We start from the raw sequence: 15909 nt of genomic DNA, 5'->3' as shown, positions 1-15909 counted from the left end.
TGCCCGGTTGGCTAACCACCCTTCCTTCCGGTATTCGATCGTATCGGTGTCTCTCTCTTTGACAATTTAGCGTGTTGGTTGGATGGTCATGTACATTTTGCCCCATCGAAGTACTGGCATGGTTTGAGTTTGTTCCTTCGTGTTCGTGCTGCTTGATGGTTTGACATTAAGCACTTTTACACAAATAAAGATTTGACTTCGTTATTGCTAAGAACTTGAGGGAGAGTAGAGAACAAACAATTTGAGTTTTAAATACGGTAAATTTTTGTTTACCAACACAATACAAAATGAAACAACTTATTTTAAAAACCAAAGTTAGTACAAATAAGCAAAAGTGCAATACTACAAACATTTGTAAAGCTCGCATATGAAGCGTAACATGCTGTTTTGCTTCACTGGCAATTCAATTGGCAATGATTTGTTAACGCCAGTCACTTTCACATCACTATCGATGCGTGTCCAACAAACTAATGCCCTTGAAAACATCCCAACAATATTAACCTCACATCCGCTTATTGATTCACGAGATATGCGTGTGGTGGTGGTGGTGGTGGTTCTGTGCGGCATTTGTAAAATAGATCAAATGCGACGTAGGACGTTTAGAAAAGACGATCATTCACCGTTACAATGCTGAACTATGGGAAGTTTGATAAAGGCAACATTTAAAAAATCGGGGTTGTATGGAACAAAAACTGTTACAGAACAATGTGGGCGGTTGGTTGTCCGCAGGATGGATGTCACTCTACACCCAGTAGTGTGGCCTGGCCTAGTACATTAGCATTCAGCTGCAGAAAAGTATATTAAAAAAAACGTACAATTTAGTCTGCGTCACACAGAGACGAAGGTCGACAACTTGCCAGTGACAAGTGACAAAGAGCCAAAGATCGACAGCATGGTGCAGCAGTTTGTGCGTATGTATGTGCTGCTCCTTTTCGCGGACTCCTCGAAAGGAGGGAGGGAGTAAGGGGAGGATGGCATATTGGGATCGAATGGATGGAAACGAAGTTGATCTCTTCCTATCTCGCTTCTACCTCAAGTCCGGATGGAACGATCTCTAATGAACCGTGTGTACCGTAGCTAAGAGCTGTGCTGGTGACCATTCGCGACATCACCACACAACAAACAGCATCGCGAATAGAATTGTGTCGTGCACATATGTTAGCCACTGTCAACAAATCTGACCGCTCGAGCAACAGGCATCAACCGTCAACCAGATCTAGCACACACACACACACACACACACACACACACACACACACACACACACACACTGCTCGAACGCGGTTCATATTCCTCGGCCGAGCACGCTAGACTAGTTTATTTGCATTATGATCATATCGAAGCCAGAATTACTCATCAACCGGATATCTCCCATTAGCGCTAGTCCTTTGTGAAAGATAAAGATGATCCACATGAGGGGATGAAACATCGATGGAACAACCAGTCAACAACCTTCTTCGAGGGAGTGGGTTTCGAGTTACGCAATGCACCGAAATTGTCCCACTTTTTGCGGTAACAAACACAGCTTGAATAGGTCAATAAATAAAAGAAATTACAGCTTTCCACGAAATCATATATTAATCATTCGTAATTGTTCAGCGTTTGTTGTGCTTGTGTGTTGCTGATAACGCACAAAGCGTGTGATAAGCAACGTGTGCCATCATCAGCGCACGGTATATTCTGAGAATCTTTGATTAACATTCACTGAATCATAGATTTGAGTGCCAGATTTGGACACTCGATACAGTGACATTGCCATTGCGAAATTGCTAAATCCCAACACTTTCGACAAAAATTCCTGTCCCTAGCTTTAAGCGGTACAAACGCACCATGCGTACTTGCATCAAGCGAAAAGCAAACACGTGCACAGCTTTCTGGGCGGGAAAGAGAAGCAGCTTGAAGCTGCCACAGTTATAAAACATCCTGCTATATGAACCCATCTCGCTTAGCGCTAAGGCAAAAAAGCTGGTTCCAAAGCCTACCAACGACCGTGACATGACAGCATCGTTTGAACTCGTTCACACACACACACACACACACACACACACACACACACACACACACACACACACACACACACACACACACACACACACACACACACACACACACACACACACACACACACACACACACACACACACACACACACACACACACACACACACACACACACACACACAAACACACACACACACACACACACACACACACACACACACACACACACACACACACACAAACACACACACACACACACACACACACACACACACACACACACACACACACACACACACACACACACACACACACACACACACACACACACACACACACACACACACACACACACACACACACACACACACACACACACACACACACACACACACACACACACACACACACACACACACACACACACACACACACACACACACACACACACACACACACACACACACACACACACACACACACACACACACACACACACACACACACACACACACACACACACACACACACACACACACACACACACACACACACACACACACACACACACACACACACACACACACACACACACACACACACACACACACACACACACACACACACACACACACACACACACACACACACACACACACACACACACACACACACACACACACACACACACACACACACACACACACACACACACACACACACACACACACACACACACACACACACACACACACACACACACACACACACACACACACACACACACACACACACACACACACACACACACACACACACACACACACACACACACACACACACACACACACACACACACACACACACACACACACACACACACACACACACACACACACACACACACACACACACACACACACACACACACACACACACACACACACACACACACACACACACACACACACACACACACACACACACACACACACACACACACACACACACACACACACACACACACACACACACACACACACACACACACACACAAAGCACTAGCAAATTGCCTCGGGAGAGTCGAGTTGCAGCACCAGCAACACCTTCCTCTAAACTGGCCGCCCAACACCAACCTAGCCCGACCCGGGCCACCAAGGCATTAAACAACCGCAGTGCTGGAGGCGAAACTACTAATTTTGAACACCGATCACCACCAAACCGCCTTAACGTTCAATGCATTAGTGTACATCCAAGGGCACCAGACGACGACGACGACGACGACGACGACGGTGGCGGATATAAATACAGCGCAAAAAACAAAAAAAAAACAACCCAAATGGAGGCTCACCGGAAATGGAGATTTTTCCCATCGTCTTTTTCATCTTGAGCCTTGCCTGGCCTGGGTACATCACACCCCCAGACTGCCGTGCGACGATAGTTGAAGCTGAACGCAAACAGCAACAAACAAGCAATTGTAAAATGCGTTTTCTACTCTTGACGTGATTTTGACTGGAGTGTAATGGATGGTAAAATTTCTACTTAAGAAAAGAAATCTGCAAGGTAAAGTGACACTGCACGTTGAGAAGCTTTGGTAAAGTCCGGCACATTGCTACAATTTAAGCTTTTTTCCGCTTATTTATCCGTAGGTTTTGTTTTGCAATGTTTTGCAGAAATTCGAAATGTTGCAACGCAACAGCCGAGTGTTCGTAATAGGATGTAAGAATGTCCCAGAATGTGACACCAACCAGGCACAAGTACGGTACAGCCTCGGTGACCATATAGAATCAGATGATCAGTACGTAGTTGGCAGAGACACCTCAAAAACACGTCGATCTCCAGACTTACGGATTAGGGTATGGCATGCATGCAGAAATAGACATCCAAGTGAGACTATCATGAAAAGGATGGTCACTCCACTCTACGTGCTTACAAGATGTGTTTATATGGTGCAGAACTGTGCAATGCTAGCGATTCATTGCGTTACTTTTAGAAGAGGGTTCCACCATGTAAAACATTAATGTACAAATATGAAGAGGCAAATGTACAAATTTAGCTCATTTAGACTGTAAAGACTGTCAATCATAGTGATCGTGACCAATAATTTACTAATCGAAACCAAATCTCAGCCAAAAAAAAAGCTTCTCTCAGCCTTAGGCGGCTAAAGTTCTCTCATTTATAGGAACTGATCCTACAGCTTTGGGAACGACAGCCAGGTGAGTACTGGTCTTTAACACGCCCGGACCGGTAGTACATCCCACGACCAGCAGGTTGTTGTCAAGTCAAAAAGGCTATCCACTAACCTCTTGCTTTGCGAATTGCTCGCAGCTGGATAGAGTCTAGGTTTGTGATAAGGGAACGCGGTCCAATTGACAATTGCACTTCATACGACCTGCCTGTGAGTGGTAGTGCGGTGGAAACTGCTCTCACGCTTGGTGCCGTGGAGCAGACCACATAATAGGGTACGTTTGTGTTTCCAACCCAGCAACAGAAACCTCAACATGTTTCAAACACACCAACACAAACGCTGCAAGTGCTGCTGCTGCTGCTGGTGTGTCCGGTGTATGATTATGTGTGGTAATCGGTACTTTCATCCAGCTACAAACTTGATGCTGTTGTTGCTCTGGAATAGCATCTAAAATGGGACATAATTCCCTCCTACTGGCCTGCTTTAGCCCAGACTAGACTCACAAGTAAGCTGCAGCGAAAGTAGTGAGATAGTGCCGATATAAAGCGAGAATCTTAACAACAAAAACCACACCAAACCCATGTGTAAGTGTGCGTACACACACACACATAGGGAAATACGTGTTACATTAGGGAAAATTAGCAAAGCTTTGTTAATTTGTTCTTGTGAGACATGTAGAACTAACTCGCTGCATCTGTAACTGCAATATGACTTCTAATATTGATTTTCAAGGTTCATTTTTACATTTGTTGTGTTTAAATTTAACTAAAATAATGAACGGGTTGAGCAACCAGTAAAACAAACGATCTACAACGTAGTTTTTTTGTTTGTTCAGAAATACACAAAGTACTTCACAAAACTTTGCGTCTCGCTTTCTTCTTTTCCAATACTCGCTGCTTATAAAGGCCCCTGTTTGCCTGCTGGCATCAATGGTTCATGTTGAGCTAATCGTCTTCACTCTCGGCTACTATCGTCAGCTTTTTATCGGTGTTACCAACCACCAGCCAGCCCCGCGACACCACCACGCTCTGGAAGAAATTTTCACTACCATCGGCACAATGGAAATCCCTGCCCATGAAAATCAATTTCACTGATGGGTGATCATGGTGAAATGTATTCAAAAGCTGCACGGCTCGTTCGCCCGCTGTGCTCAGGTAGAGTGGTTGGATGGATGGATGGATGCAGGCAAAAGTTTAGCTTCGTTGATAACTACAACTACTTAATCACTGAGTTCATCACCCAAAGCAGTTTCAGCAGCAGCAGCAGCCGCAGCTTAATGAGTGATTTCATTTTCCGAAACCGTGGCTCTCGTCGAAGCCCTATGCTTTTGGAAGTTTTAACTGATGATGGATTCAATCACAATACGGATGCATGCTAACCATTCTGCTATCTTTTACAGTACGAATGATCTTTACTGCACCAGTCCCTGATAATGATCAGATATCTATGTGTCATAATATGTCAAATTTGAGGAAAAAAGTGCACGTGTAATGTGTTCTCTGACTTCCCACAACAACCAATATACCAAAAATGGGTTGCATTATAAAGTGGTGTGCAGCATACATATTTTTACCTCATATTATAAGCCACAACTACTGATAGCAAAGTCTCTTTCATGCTGAGTTTAAAAATAACGCAAACGCAAAAAATGGCTAACTGTGCAACACTCAAAGCTGCATTGAATGTATTATTCGTGCCAATACCGTCTCAAGTGGCTTATACTCAAGTGGCATAGCATTTTTTTTTTTGCCTTTTAGTTTTGTTTTTGCAAAACACGTGCAACCGATATCGTCTCTAAGGTAAGAGTTGTTTGGGTAGAAAATGATGGCGTGTAGGGTTGCCTGTCGCTTGTTTTTACGGTTTCGCTTGATTGTAAAAGCTTTGCGTACCAGCGTAGAAGACGTACCATGACGTTAATTTATCCAGTTTCGGGAATCAGCTCAATCGTTAGCGTCGCACCACTAACTAGCAGCTCATTTCATCGTACACATATCGTATGAAATGGGGTGGTCCGAAGGCTTTTGTGATATCAGTGTAGCATTAGACCGGATTGGTCTCAAATCCCATTGCTAACGTTTCCCGCTAAGAAAGACTTACTGTCTGGGTACGTGGGATAAATTAGTAACATCGAAAAATTGTGTAAAGATTCTTATAAAAAGTGGGGATATAAATATCGGCAATCTATACTATTTGGCAAAAAAATACTTTTAATTAAATAACTTTACAGCGTTTTCCGATTGAACTCAACGCTTTTGCCATAGATCTCAGCATGTTCGTTTTCGATGCCAACTCGATAGCGGACTTACTCACACTCACAGCCACATTCTAAACACCTTGCGCGTGGATGTCAACTCATGCCGCTTCAATCTCACAAACGTCAAATTGGAGTCCGTTTGTTTTATCCTGTTGTGTTGTAACAAGATCAAAGCATCAGCATTGTTACTTCTAAAATTGTCAATCAATATTTTATTTCTGATCTATTAAACACGGTGTGCACCATAAATTTGACACTTGGTCGTTTCGTTTATAGTGCGTGATTGAGTTATCGTATCAAAGCAAACGATACGTCATTCGAAAGCCACAAGTGTTTGGGAACAGTGAAAAAATGTCGAGTGAACTTGATAAGTGGAACTATGGAAGCGCACGGTGAAGGATACTCGCAAGCAGATTGAAACCTGCAACGGAGGTTTTGAGGCTGTTGTACAACGGAAGGATCATAACAGGCGGTCGGATTGCTTACGGAGTTCTTCGACATTTTTTCGAGCAGTGGTCTATGGTAGGCCGTGTCATATGGCCCCCAAATTGCAAAAATGGCTTGAAAGACAATTTTTACGATCTTACCACCCCCTAATATTTGGCCTCCCAGCTACCCGGACCTCAACCCGATGGACTATTTCGTGTGGGGCATGGTTGAAAGGGACACCATCCGAACGTCTCGCAACACAAAAGCAGAAATAGTGCCTAAAATTAAGACCGTTTTTGCGGCCCTACCCTATGGCTATGGTAGTCCGGGCTTGCACCAGGATCCGGAAGCGTATACAGGCGGTCATCGATGCCGAGGGTGGTTACTTTGAGCAATTTGTGCAGCCAACATGGTAAGTTAAACTTCGTAGAAAAACATTTTCTTCTTATTGGCTTCCTTAAAACAAAACAATAAATGTTTCCACGAATTTGAACTCCGGTCCTGCCGTTTGAAGTTCAGTCAGTCCGCTGTCGAAAACAAAACTGTACTTTATGCTTCGAGTTACAACTGAACAATCTATCCCAAAAATGGTTGCCCTTAAGCCACAGTCCGCAAGGAAACGCGTACATTATGAAACTAACATTCTCTTTTCACACGCCGCACAGCAGAAACAATGCTCTACATCAATCACTTTCACTTATAAATGCCATCTGCTTGGGGCATCCAAAAGTTCCGCGAAATAAAAAAAAAGATGACAGACATTTTCTCGCATGAACAAACAGAGAAAAGTGTCAATTTTGGAGAACCTTTTTTTTTTTTGCTAACCTAACAGCCATCATTCACCGATGAATACAACCGCCGATATCAAACGTACGTAGACTGGTTCAATTCCCAGGTGGGTACCTAGTAGATACAAGTAAGAACAAGGTTACTTAAACACCAGTTAACACTAGAACCCAAAGATCTCACAACATGGCAACAAAGCTTAAATTTACCATTATTTGTAATATCAAAAGTCTTATTCAGCTTCTTATTGAATCAGTTGCGAATTGAATGACACTCTATTACGTTAAGTCGAAAGTTATAGTTACCGAACATTGGATAACAAACTTTATATGCAACGATATTACGGCTCCTTACAAGCTGCTTGTATGTTCTTCTGTATCAAACACAAAAACCCATAAACAGTTGTATGACACAGAAGGAAGGAACGAACACACACTACTAACGTTACATTATTTTTTTATGTTCTTCCACCAAGCACAACATGAGGCAAGCACACATGTATCTAGGATAGGTTTGGGCACTATCAGCATGCACCTCGGGCATTCGTTTCACATCGCACCTGAAGCTGCCGCTAGCGAACAACATGCCCCGCCGTCGTGTATCGCATTCGCGCGCCAGCATACTTGTTGGCGCTTTTCCGGTTGAGCATAATTTTCTTCGTCTTGCCAAGCAATGAAAATCCGTTACGTTGAAAACGCGTTACACTTTGGAGCCAGTTTTCCCTGCTTTTCGCTAAACCACTCTCTATTCCCTCCCACCCTGTGTACCACCGACATCCCTCCGCCCTCTAAAAAATGGTAAGGTGCAAAACAGTGGCTTGGTCGATTGGAATGCAATGCCTACTGACACGCTACCCACATTGGCAGGGCGCCGCCGCGCGTGTTGGTGGCTTTTGGTGTAGCGCGTGGGGCCCATTGTTTGATACTCACACGATGGGCGACCCTGTGGTTCCCTGCACTCGGTTAGGCTACCGCCCCTCTAACGATTGCAGTACGAATCGCGCGCCAGGTCGGCGATGATTTTCGCACGTTGCAATTAAAGCTGTCTGCTTCGCAACGGCACAATACTGCCGTCCGTGTAGCTACGAACAGACCACTGCTGAAGATGCAGAGGGAAAGCCATTTGTATTAATGTGACACATGGATGACGCGTGAAGTTGGTGTAGAAAGAAAAAAAAAACATCTCGAAAGGCTGCTCTGAAAGGAATGAAAAAAAAAAAAACATTCCATAAACCACGAAAAACGAATTGCTCACCACACGATGCGAAGAGCCCGAACCAATCGTTGAACGCATTGAACTGGTCTGCGTGTCTGTTGCATCGAACTCGACATGATGACGCGTCACTTCCGATTGACGACAACAGTTCCACTTTTCTGTCCAACGCACCCAGTCCGAAATATTTGAATCGCATTCTTGTCTAGTCTAGCGCTGCAGAACCTTTTTTTAATGATGCCAATTAACGAATAGGCAAAGGTTACAAACAAACACGAAATTCTTAAGCCATGTCAGCAGCATATGGCTGAACGTTCACTGACTTTTAACACTTCATTTACGCTGCCGACTACGTCTATCTCCAACAGGGAAGTATGTGTCTCCCGTTCCATTGCCGGAAGAAGCATTCAGAACTTTCAATAGAAAGAGCTAAAAGCACGGCAAATACCACACGGAAAGTTCATCCATGGAACGTAAAATACATGAATACAAACCAACAACCTCACAAAGCTGCAGCAGCTTTGTGAAGGATTTGTGATGGAGGATGTGTGTGGTGGTCGCGAAGCTCGGAAGCTTATAAGCGTTCGATACACTCTGATCCCTCCACATGGCAGAGCCCTGGCCTAACCTAGCCCTAACTCTACATAGAAAGATGATAGATGTGCTGCAGAAAGCTCCACTCAACACAACTCCACAAGCTTTGCCACACATTACTAGCCCCGAAAAAGGTGAAAGGAGGCACCAAGTCGTGTGATGGATATGGCGTTGATTTCAACCGCGATTTAGTCTGCTCCCGCGCTCCTCCTCTGTTGCCTTTTTCCCGTTGCTGCTTCTGCTGTAGATTTTACAAATTGGCGAGCAGCCAGAATTTTAATGAGGATGCGCGGTATGCGTTCTTCCCCGTCAGCCGAACCGACAGAATGGTATCCGGAGAAGCTTGAGCTTCATGTAAATTAATCAACACGCTATTGAATCATGTACCCCGCGCTCGTGGGCCCCAACATCTAGAGCTTTTATTACAAACCATTCAGCCAGCGATTATTGCACACATTTTCCTCCAAAACAGCCATTCCTTACTGATAATATGAACCAAATACACACACACACAAACACATAAACGTTATTTAAAATCTCACTTTCGGAAAGCATTTTGTATGTTCGGCAAGTATGGGACCCCGCTTGGCATGGCAAGTCTGAACGCTAGAACCATAATCGAACTTTGCACAGCATGGAATCGTAAATGTGTTTATGAGGAATTACGAGAGCGATAAGAATCTTAATGAGTAGATTTCCTCAGACAACGGTTCTTGGGCGCGGGCCGCCGTCCTCCTTTTCGTGCCGGTCTACGCACACACACACACACATGACCATTCTTTGCATTCAGAGGTCTTTGCCTTCTCGACTACAACAGTCGGATGTGGTGCTGCTGCTGCTGCTGCTGCTGCTTCTTCTACTGCTAGGCGAAGTCACCGAGTTGGTGTTCCATGAAGTCCATAATTCACCTCATACGCGCGGAGGGCAAAAACGAACGGAAACGATAGCCTCCTGACATTCAGGTGGCGCACTACGCATAGCACGAGGAATGTGAGTAAGCGCGTACAAATCTTTTCAAATACGTTACTCAACATTCTGCTAGTAATGCTTAGACAAGTTCGTCATCAACCAACGAAACAATTCGCAAGACACTTCAGCCATGTTGGAGCAATTTGCAGAGGTTGCATTTAATCGGAAGAATATTGAACGTGCAATGTGTTCATTTGTCCAATTTTAGTAAAAAGTGAAGCACAAGGGACGTACATTTTTAAGCAATATTAAGTAATAATAAATTGCCATTTCGTTCCCTGTGCATAACGCAACTTTGGCTTTTCTTTTTTGTGTTTGGTCCCTAGTGGAGATGCTAGTAGTGTCAGCCTGTCAGGGGGGGTTCGGTAAGATTCTAAAAAAGAACACATTTGTGCGTCCGTTGCGGGTATTGCGAAGCGTTAGTTTTATTTATAAAACTATCCCGACAAAATTCCGTGTCTTTGACACTGGTGCATTGGGTAGAACCTTGACGTTTCTCTGTGTGTATGTGTGTTGTGTGTTTGCGTATGCCACGGAAGGTGCATTGTACACTGCGAGAATCTGATGGTGCGGATCCCGCACAGAAACAAGGAATATTGGTACCGATTTGTCGTGTCAACAGCACAACATTGCGTACGAATTATGTACCAAAAACCCGTAAACATACTCTGGCATTATTCTTCCTTTTTGGCACCAGAATCCAGAGAAACCAATCAGTATTGGACTAATATTTCTAGCTAACCAGGGAGCATTACCAACGACTGAGACGAAACGAATGTGAGAGCTTCTATCGTGTTCAAAAGCAACGTGAGTAAACTATCGAGAAACTCACACCAAAATGTAGTATATCTGATCGTTTATCAGTTCACCCTGCATTTTTTTCATTTCGTTTATTTATAGAGGCTTTGAGTCTTAGAGACTACATTCACCTCTCTACTGTATAAATAAGTGGTTTAATCCTAAACAAAACTATTGCAGATGTGGCTTAAATCTTATGGAACACCATTGCGATCCCTCCCAATTCCATTTTGAGATCATCGAAACGAAGAGTAGATTAATTTTAGCACACAAAACTTACTGCTAGCTTACCTCAATCTCTTTCCGATAGAAATCCTCAATGGTTGGATCGTATTTTTCTATAAAGCAGCCCGAAACGAATTGCACCGTTAGGGCCGACTTGCCCACTCCGCCAGATCCCAGGACGACCACTTTGAATTCGCGCATTTTGGATGAGTTGATGACTTATCCTGATGATATTCTCACGTTATCCGTTTCACTCCTTACTCCGGTGCACAGAAACAGCTCGACTCACTCCTTGTTATTCGATAACAGATTGCCAAATGTGCCAGGGCTCAGTTAGATCACGCCGTGGTACTACAACAACACCTTTGGAGCACTACCAACTGGATCAAGATAGGATCGGTGTGACGTGCAGTGCAGTGCAGTAAAGCTCTTCACATTCTTCACAGGTCACCACTTATCATGTGTTACACTTCTGTTTGCCGGATGATCAGCTGATAAATTACCTACACAAAACACTTGCCGGGTATTTCGTGTACCCAAAGGAGCCGATGAGGCCAATACGATCTTTTCGTACTAGATATGCTTTTTTCTTTGACGCGCGGATACGATTTCCGCGATTAACACTTACACAGAGCACCATACGAACACACACACACACACTCAACTACACACATTAAAAGCCACCGTTAATGGTAATGACGACGTGGATGAAACTGTTGAAAAACACACAACACATAATCTACCACGGAATGTACGTACTTTGCTGACTGACTGGATCGGTTCCGATCGCGAGAGGATGTTAATTTGAAGCGCCACCTTCACTGTGGAAGGTCAAACGACACCGCTTTCGGCGCACGTCTAATAACTGTTGCACCTAATTTGTTGCCGTGTTCTACAGCCGTGTCGACGGGGAAGAGTGGTGCTGGTAGTTCCCTTGCTTTTGGAGCTGTAGCCTGAAGGAAATTTCTTTATTGCTTTTGCTGATAAGACGTTCCACGACGTTGTGGCTGTAGTTGCACTGTTCCGTAACGTGTTTCCCGATGCAATGTCCGATGTGTGGCCTCCTGGCAATCGCAGGCAGAACCGAGAATTCTGATGGTTCAACTCTACTTCTCTAGTAAGCGCAATTTTCAAGGGATTTCCTAAAGGAAAGTCTACAACACAGCGATAAGTTGTTTGAGCTTTGCTTCAGTGCATCTGTTTAATCTTCACAATTGACATTTGATCAGCTCGTTGAGTTGCATATTAATGGATGATATTGCTTTTGGTGGTGGTGGTGGTGGTACACTTCAAAATGTTCACATCAAACGAGGTTTTTTTCTTTAGAGATAGAACGATGATTTTTATGGGATTCTAGGAGTATCTTGAGCACGGTAATTGCTTGAGCAATGTGGCAGCTTCAGGATTACGCTACACCACCACCAGCCGGACACGTTGAGTAAGCTAACAAACACGCAACAATCACAATAACAACAAAACAATAGGCCTGTTTGTTTGCGAAATGCGCTGATGTTCCTTCAGTCTCCGTTCTTCTTTTCGTGTGCAACACACGCTTCTTCGCTAGATCATGCTAATCCTGCCGAGAATGCGGTGCTGTGGTCGAGATGCAATGGCTGCAACTGGGCTCAAGATCAGACTGACTAACCGATTGTTTATGTTAGCTGCGTGCCACTCAAAACACTGGTGCTTCTGCTGCTTCTGCTGCTGCTGCTGCTGCTGCTGCTGGGGCCTTATGTTTGTGACGCTGCTTTCCTCGCTGGCGATGGTCAACTGCATTCTAATTATTCTATTCATATTCCATGCATGTGCCGCCTTCGTTCCATATGGAAATCACACACACACACACGCACACAAATACACACTCAAATTGGTCTATGCACGATCGACGCATGGGAAGCATAATTTCCGCTTCTTCTCCATAGGGGGGAGAGCGCGAGAATATCGTCCGTCGTTTGAATTAAACTAAGCGCATTTGCCTCTCCACAAGCAAACTCACACCTGCAATTGCAAAAGAAAGAGAAAGACAAATATTAACATCAAACTGTAGTCATAACAAGCGTCAGGATTGGGAGTCAATCAACTCAAACCGCACGCTTTAATAAACCCATTACGCATCCCAGCACAAATTTGCTATAAAAATACCGGACATGCAAGTGTAATTTCTTTGTTGTTCGATGATGTTTCTGCGATATTCAGCACTTTGTCCTGCTTGACAGTAGACATTCCCAACAAGACGCTTCTATTAGATTCCTTTATCATTTCAACGTCGCTCAAACGGCGAACGGCGGGCAGGCACTAAGAAAAACAACACTAAAAAAAAAAAGGAAACACAAACGCGCATCTCGACTAAACTGATAACGCGCGTCCGTCGTTCGTGTTTCGCAAAACATGTGATGCCGTCAGAAGGCGCAAGTATGATTGTAACGGTGATGTGACGACGCTCTTCTACAGACGATTTCTGCCCGAAGGATGTTATTGGAACGTTTTACAAGAGACGAATGTTTTAATTCAAATCGAAAAGATACTGAGAAGGATTTAAAAAAAATTCCACTACTAAGGGATATACCGAACTATGGGTTTTTACAAATTACGGGAACAAAATTGAGCAGGGTTTTCCGGTAGCTATTTTTTTTAATGATGGGTTTTCCCATCCCAGAAATTGATTTTTTTTATACCAAATAGTTACAGTGGCCGGACAGGTTTCAAATCCCACCCATACCAATCACTCGTACGCAAGGCAGACATGGCTCGGCTACAGGTAGTCAAAGTCAAGGGAACTAGAGCTGAAATACCGAAAACATGGGTTTGTTCCCCCCCACAACGGTACATCAACGGCTAAGAATACAGCAAGTAGATCATATGTGCTTGCCTTCTTCTTTGGTTTATGGCTATGTCAATGACATCAAAGGTGTGCCAACAAGTAGCGGTGTGTAGGATGAAGAGTAGGGCTTCGAACATTCGAACCTCATCATCGTCATTTTTCACTTCGAAGCTCCATGACTTAAAATTTGAACTCGTATTTTTGATGTTTTCAACATTGATATGTAGGTTTTATCTTTCCTATACCCTAGACATATACTATTAAGCTTCAAGCCCAGCATAAAGGTGGCTTCGCTTCCATGTACTTTGTTTTCTTCCATTATTTTCGTTTTCTCTGGCTTCCTCATAAAAAGGGCCTCCGATTGATGACGTCACGCTGGTTAAAAATACTCGACGACGGTGTACGCCAATTTCATGAAAAATCCAATTTTTCTTTCTCCTCTTTGCAGCATATTTTCTCTCCGCCAATTGCAGCGCTTTTCCAACATCCGACACCCAGTGCCCCTCACGGTACAGTGGGAAAGTTTGACCATCAATGGAGTTTCTTTTTGAAGATTTTCCACACCCATCGGCACGATCGTCGCTGAGGCATTGAAACCGAAGTACAATTTGAGGGAAAGAAGTGTGGCACACTATGACCACTTTCAAGCATTACCACCCTGTTGGACGGATTGCGCTAATGGATATGAACACATATTTTCGTAAACTACCTTGTTGCTATGACAACAAGAATCATAATCTTAGTTGTTAGTAGATTTGACCTAATACTATTCAATCATGCTAATGACATCGCTGCAATACATTCGTTGACGAAAAAAGCAAACGTTCAGTCCACTTCAACATAACACAACATAAAAATCCGTCCCTATTGATCCCTACCGTCGAGACAGCGCAACAATGTTTTCCCAACCAGTATGAATCAACCCGGTACTGTGTGTGCAATTCCTTCGAGACTGTGTGCTACACACTACACGCACACACTCTCCCGTTTACAATTCGCCTGTAACACCAACACTATGCTAACTGTTGGAATATGTGCGGTCATAATGTGAATTTTATTGCTTTCAGCGTAAATGTTGAAAAAAATCGAGATATTTTTTAACATTCTCTTTGTACTCGTTTCTCAGCGACGAATGTATTACAAAATAGTCATGGTTGTAGGACACAGCAATTTACGATAGTTATAAAACAACAACAAACATGAAAAAATACGTGAAAAATAAATGTTAAAACTCTCATTCGAAATCGATTTGCTTTAAGCTTTACACGAACTGGAATGTTTAGTTTATAAACTGCACAGAAGTTCACTATCAAAGGTAGAACAAAACAATATCGGGACTAAATCAATCACGATTAATCGCTTCCGTGTGTTCCAGACCCCTCCATAGTGCAGCACAAACACGCACACCACCACGCCAGGCCATAGTCTGTCTCGTCTTGTGAGTCACTTATAGCAGAGAAAAAAAAAACCCTCTCGCACACTATTACAATGTAAGCGTGATTGTGGATTGCTTGCCCATCCGTCCAGCACAGTCTGTGTTCGAAGGCAGTGATCAAGGTTGGCTCTGATAATTATTCCATTTGCAGGGCGCATGCAACAAGCACCGCGAATACATCGAATTCAAAAACATCC

At 43.7% G+C, this 15909-nt stretch overlaps 2 protein-coding genes across 2 annotated transcripts in view; one reads left to right on the top strand and one right to left on the bottom strand.

Moving 5' to 3' along the window:
* LOC126561367 (SLIT-ROBO Rho GTPase-activating protein 1-like) overlaps positions 1-15909 on the top strand; it is a 118779-nt gene that overhangs the window by 43638 nt on the left and 59232 nt on the right. The window lies entirely within an intron of this gene.
* The window catches only part of LOC126563108 (ras-related protein Rap-2a), a 30129-nt gene that overhangs the window by 8618 nt on the left and 5602 nt on the right, over positions 1-15909 (bottom strand). Inside the window, exon 2 of the mRNA XM_050219725.1 lies at positions 11523-11680. Coding sequence (XP_050075682.1) covers positions 11523-11657 — 135 coding nt within the window. The 5' untranslated portion in view covers positions 11658-11680. The remainder of the gene's footprint in view (positions 1-11522; positions 11681-15909) is intronic.

Source organism: Anopheles maculipalpis, chromosome 3RL (assembly GCF_943734695.1).
Source record: "Anopheles maculipalpis chromosome 3RL, idAnoMacuDA_375_x, whole genome shotgun sequence".
NCBI classification, from domain to species: Eukaryota; Metazoa; Arthropoda; class Insecta; order Diptera; family Culicidae; genus Anopheles; species Anopheles maculipalpis.
This window is presented reverse-complemented; position numbering and strand designations above follow the sequence as displayed.